This window comes from Sinocyclocheilus rhinocerous, unplaced genomic scaffold (assembly GCF_001515625.1).
Source record: "Sinocyclocheilus rhinocerous isolate Xijiao unplaced genomic scaffold, SAMN03320098_v1.1 scaffold43, whole genome shotgun sequence".
Lineage (NCBI taxonomy): Eukaryota > Metazoa > Chordata > Actinopteri > Cypriniformes > Cyprinidae > Sinocyclocheilus > Sinocyclocheilus rhinocerous.
In genome coordinates this window covers 631,039-637,495 of record NW_015628370.1, presented here as the reverse complement: position 1 = coordinate 637,495, position 6,457 = coordinate 631,039, and the positions used below count along the sequence as shown (strand labels likewise).

The window sequence follows — 6,457 nt, the reverse complement described above, 5'->3', positions numbered from 1 at the left end:
AAAAAAAACTGGTAGTGTAACGGATAGACAGAAATATTGTAAATTGAGAAATTATGTCACAGGTCTTAATAAAAATAAAAAGAAACAATATTATACATTAGAGTTAAGTAGTAAGAAGAAAGATGGGAAGAAGCTTTGGAAGGTATTAAATAATATAATGGGAAGACAGAAGTCCCTACAACCTGCTTCAATTGACTGTGAAGGTACTTATATGACAAAACCTGAAGAAATTGCTAATTATTTGAATGATTTTTTTAGCAGTAAGATACAGAATTTGAGGAAAGAAATATATGTGACAGAAAATACCTCTACAATTCTTAATATAAAGAAATATATGAGAGATAAGAACTGTTATTTTGAGTTTAGTGAATTGGGAGAAGAAACTGTGAAAAGGCTAATAAAATCTGTCTGTAAAGACAAACAACCAGGGATAGATAATATAAATGATAATCTGATCCGATTAGCATAATCTGATATCAAATTATCAGCATGCTTTTAGAAAAGGACACTCCACATGTACAGCTTTAGCACAAATGATTGGTATCGAGGGTTGGATAAAAAAAAAAGGATATGCGGAGCAGTCTTATTAGATTTTACAGCTGCATTTGACCTTATTGATCATAAGCTTCTTTTGGAAAAATTGGAGAGTTATAGATTTAGACCATCAGTAATTGCTTGGATGGAAGGTTATTCGGATAACAAATCACAGAGAGTTTTTTATTAACGGAAGTTACTCAGACAGAAGAGGAATTGAATGTGGAGTTCCACAAGGGAGCGGTTTAGGACCACTTTTGTATTCTATTTTCACAAATGATTTATATCTGGTATTAAGAAGTGCTAAATTAACAATGTATGCAGATGATACAACAGTTTATGCATTAGCACAAACGTCGGGTGAATTGACAGCTATTTTGAATGAGGAGTTGGAGAGTATAGAAAAGTGGATTTTAGAAAACAAGTTGATACTAAATACATCTAAAACAAAGAGTATAATATTTGGGTCTAATTATTCTCTACGGTCCAAACCAGAGCTGAAATTATATATAAATAAAACACTTATTCAGCAAGTTAAGGAAGCAAAATTATTGGGTATCACCCTGGATAATAAATTGTCATGGTCAAAGCATATTGAGAACACAGTGAAGAGAATGGGAAGGGTGGTAGCTGTAGTAAGGAGATGTAGACAATATTTTACGTTTGATATAATAAAAATAATTTTGGACACTCTCTTCTTCACACAGCTGGACTTAGCTGGATAATTGTCAGATTATATGGGCCACTAATGCTACAAAAAAGGATTTGAGGAAACTCCAGTTGGTACAAAATAAGGCAGCGAGGTTAATACTCCAGTGTCCGTATGGTACGAATATTAATAGTATGCACTGTGATCTTAAATGGCTAAGAGTGGAAGATAGGATGATTGCTGCAATATTGTTATCAACATGGAAGGTTTTACATTTTAAAACTCCATTGGATCAGTATAATCAATTACAATCTAATGTTCAGTCACATGAATATGCTACTAGACGAGCAACAGAGGGTAGATTTCTACTCCCTAATGCTAAAACTAATTTTCTTAAACGTACAGTAACATTTAGGGCAATGAAATCATAGAATCTTTTACCATTGTCATTAATTAGATAACACGAAAAATTTATTTTAAAAGGAAGGTAAAGGCACACCTTGGAATTCTGTACTTATAGAAGGTTGAGGTATAGGAATTAATTGAATAAGCAATAAGTTTTTATTTTAGATAGTAGGTGTTATAGATATTAAAAGGGTGGAAGAAATGTTTATGGAGACGCTTTGGAATGTGGAGAATGTATTTAACTTTTTATTTTTTAATGTATGTAATAATGTATGAATGTTAAGTGTTGTGTGGACCCCAGGAAGACTAGCAATGCCTTAGGGCATAGCTAACGGGGATCCAAATAAATAAACAAACAAATTAACAAACTCATGAATCTGACTGATGCAGTTCTCAAGTTCTGACTCAATGATCATGGCAGTTAACAGCTTACTGGAATTCCGTTTATAATGACTCAAATTTCAGTATGTTCCTCACACAAAGGTACTGTATGGTTTCAGAAGACCTGGAATGCAACACATAAGCTGTATGGACAACTTTATTTTTTGCATTTTTTAAGCTTGAAAGCTTAAAAAGTCTACTTTCATTGTAATTGCATGGAAAAAATTACCAGCACAGTTTTCGTTATTACTCCTTTTTCTCATTTCTCTTTGTGTATTCCACAGAAAAAATTAAGTAATTCAGATTTGCTCAAATTTTGAGTGAACCATTCCTTTATCAAAAAAATAGAGTAGAAACATTTAGGTATTCATTCAAAACCATGACTGTCAAAGAGAAAACATAAGGAATTATTTTAATTAGAATAAAATTTATCACAAACATGTTATGTTGAAGAATTAAGCAAGTAGTTTTTTTTTTTGCTGTCTTACATTTTCTTTGATAACATAAGACAAATTTGTTTGCAATAAAAACTGCTTTTTATGCAGGACAACACTGCTTTCGATGATATATAGAGTTCATGTATTTGTAGAAAGACTGAATAGGAACCCTTCTAATTTATATTAAGGATTATTTAAAGGGGTCATGGGAAGATTGCATAACGCCGCCCAAATGTTCACGCAAAGAAAGAAAGCCTAACTTTTATTCTCGCTGTAGTATTGTTGCCGCCGCCGCCATTTCGTGAAGGCACTGTGTGATTCGTTGTGAAAGCGAAACTACTTTGTTTGGCCTTCCAAAAGTGGACACGACTAGTTTTGGGCAGTGTAGAGTAGGGCAACCTTAAACCGCATAAACACATTTCATTACACCAAATACACAAAATAATGTTCTTTTTAGCAACATCATTTAAAACAGTGTATATAATTTAATATAATAATAAATGAAATGGTATCAATTTAAAAACTGTTTACCAAGTGTGAAATCAAGCAGTGATCTCAGCATTTCTGTTCTTTCATTGATCGATGTCCGTGATGTGCATCTCTGTTGCTCTTCACGTTCTCTGAGTCAGACAGACACTAGCTCTGTGTGAACAGAACTACTACAGTTCCGCATTTCACTGATCCCACCCCTATCTTACTAAACACTTCAGCTTCTCAGAGAGTAAATAAGGAGAAATAGCTCATTATTTATTTATGTTCATGTAGAAACTAACCTCAGTAACCACTGAGATCTGTAAAATACCCACTACCCTACTATTTCTCTATACTAAATATTTAGCACTTGTTTTTAGTTCAACCTTTCAGCATTCTGCCAACTGATGTGCACTTTAACATGCTAGTCAGTTTGCACTACACGTTTGAAACTTGTGGTTAAACGTATGTATTTAAAGACACCACACTGGCCAATACACACCATAAGCACTTCCACCCTTTATGTTTAGCAGAGCTGTATTGTCAGTCCAAGTCAGTCTATTTTTAAGTTAGTGGCTCAGATCTGTAACTTATAAGCCACACCACCTTATATATAGGTGCCACCTTCATGCCATTTTTAAGGTTCCTAATATTGTTTTGGGAGTCTCCTACAACAGGTTATGCATGCAAGGTCAAAAAACACTTTAGTTTACTCATAATATACATTTAAATTCACTGCATTTCTCAATGATTTGTAAACGATTCGTATAAAGCAGTTCTAAGATTCAGTCTATCTAAATCCCTCCTTTCTGTGAGCCTACTCTGCTCTGACTGGTCAGATGGCTCAAGTCCTTTGCTATTGGTCTACCGCATACAGAGTGTGTCGGAAACGAAATGACCATTTCCATAACTGAATGACAACTCCGGAGAGAATGTATATAGAGAAAATATGGTATCGATTTTACCTTATAAATTTGAGCCTGAGTCTGATGAAACGTCTAGTTGATCAACCAGACACTGATTCGAAAGCACGACTGGAGCAGAATGTTTCTCAGTGGTCAGTGTCAACTTAGTTTGTGGTAGTTATAAGATGTGATTGCAGCGTCATTGTTATAATTTATTTAGGTGCACGTGTGGGAACTGTATCAGAATGCCAAGCGAAGGTGAAAACCATTTGTTCTAAATTAGGAGTTAAATGCTGGTTTGGAGTGTGCTAACTGCTACAGTGTTCCTATTAGAGTACCCGGAGTCATGTAGAGATGATATGAAGCTTTAATGATTGCTCAGATCACAATACAGTTCTGAATTTGGCCAGCAGCGATCCTGCCAGGTTTACTTTGAACATTAAAGCATGTCAACATATTCTGTTACACCAAATACACAAAATAATGATCTTTAAAAAAGCATCATATGACCCCTTTAATATAATTATTAAAAATAGTTTTGTGATATTATTAAAAGTTCATGTCTATATAATTGTTCACTTAAACTGAGTAAATTGTGAATAAATAGTGAAAATTGAAAAATGTGGAAAAAAATAAGAAAAAGTTCGATATGACTTAGTTGACCAATGAAACGCTGTTTAGGCGCTCTCTCTCTCTCTGACGAGTCAGCAGAATCAGGAAGCCACGGAAAAGATCGTGAACTTGAGTTAGAGCTCCTAATTAATGAAAAATATACTTTAAAAAGTAAAATCTTGTTGTAATTCAAGAGGGGAGACTAGATTGCTGACATCCAGTAATTATTTTTGTTTGGAGGGATTTTATTTTTGAGTTTTATACGGAAATACTGGATGTGGGGAGTTATTTTGTTTAAATGTTGTTCATTGTAAAAATAAGCACAGGACAACAGTTTAAGTCTTAAATGTTTATTTAAATTGATGTATGTATGTATGTATGTATTTTGTTTTTTTACACTGTATTTGTTAAACTGTCGAGATCGCTAATCACACGTGAGTTGCAGTTCACATAGCTGCAATATCATGTACATGTGAGCCAAAGTAATATATTAGTCAATTTATGCAAATGTTTATGCAAATTATTGTTAAATTCTGGTAAATAGAAAGTTTATCGTAATGTAAGAAATACTTACCTTAAAGTATTTATTTTTTTGTTGAAAACCATGTAAAATGATTGTTTTATTGAATCGCTGGCTTATTTTAATAGGTCAGGTTTTTTTACATGGATTGTTTTGGATGTTCCTTTGATGGCGAGCCACCCAGGTTAAATCTGAAGAAAGAAGAGGACAAAAGTTAAGATGATTTACAAAAAACTGAAACTTTGGCTTTTTCTATTCAAGAGGAAAAGATTTTGGACACACTGTGGACAGTGAATTTCTGCTACATCGTTGGAGTTGAGATAAGTGATTGAGAATCTGAACGTTTTTGGGCAGATTTGAACTGAACTGTGATCTACTTCTAAAAGAGGATTCTTTAAGGAAATATTAATTTTTGTACAGTGAATGTGGGTTGCATTCCTGAATATAAGAGTTAATTCATTGTATTAGTAACTAAGTGTATACCACCAAAGATTTAATTGAGTACTCAAAACCATTTTAATTTTCATAAAAATTTTATATTGAAATTTGGTGTTTATTTGTTAATTTACAATGTGTTTGTTTATTTTCTATTTTATTTTCTTTAAAACGGCCTACACTGTTACACCAAATACACAAAATAATGATCTTTAAAATAGCATCATATGACCCCTTTAAAATAAAATATTAATCTCTCACACAAAAATATTTTATTTGATTTTAAATGACAAATGCATTTCTATTACATGATACATGGTACATTTTTGTACCCTTTAAGCACACTCACACCATGTTTAATTAAAAAATCTTGTTTATTTTAAACAACCTTTTTAAAGAATAATTGAAAAACATTTTATTTAAAGGTACAAAGTCAATCACAAAAAAACAACAACACTAAAATCAAGCAACAAGGCATTCAATTTGATTAGATATATATTCATAGTGAAGTGTCATTTAAGCACATTGCAACATCTAGACTAGTCCACATTCAGCTAAGTAGCACATATTCAAATATCAAATAAAAGGAACCAATAAAACATTTCATTCATGGGGATGAACACAGAATACACAGTCGTGTATTTTATTCCAGCCTTTAGTTGCTTTTTTCCTGGACAGATGAATGGACAACATGCCTCTTTCATCTTTGGGCATAAACTATAGTTACATCTAGATTTTGTCATCTTAAAGCTGTGAAAATAAGTTATTAACCATTTTATAAAGATTAACTTAAAGTGACAACCATCAGTTTATATTTAAAGTCTGTTTATGAAGTATTTACATAGACTTTCATTGTGGAAGAGCTTAAAGAGAGCACACTGAGCTTAATTGGAGCAGCAACAATTTTTTATAAATTGCATGTAATATTTATTAAAATGACAAGATTTTGCAAAATAAATAATCTAGGTCATGTATTAAGTTCATACATATTTTATTTATGAACAACTATTATTAACAATATCTATGAAATTATTGATGTCGCGCTGAAGCTGTGTGATTTTAATAGTCGTGAACCCTTTAAGCTCACCTTAAAATAATATGAAATCTT

General features: G+C 32.5%; 1 protein-coding gene across 1 annotated transcript in view; it reads right to left on the bottom strand.

The window, feature by feature from the left end:
• Window positions 1-3,007, bottom strand: part of LOC107737745 (deleted in malignant brain tumors 1 protein-like) — a 24,266-nt gene extending 21,259 nt beyond the window's left edge. Inside the window, exon 1 of the mRNA XM_016549345.1 lies at window positions 2,938-3,007. Within this exon, the coding sequence (XP_016404831.1) occupies window positions 2,938-2,968 (31 nt within the window). The 5' untranslated portion in view covers window positions 2,969-3,007. The remainder of the gene's footprint in view (window positions 1-2,937) is intronic.
• Between the last annotated feature and the right edge of the window lie 3,450 nt (window positions 3,008-6,457).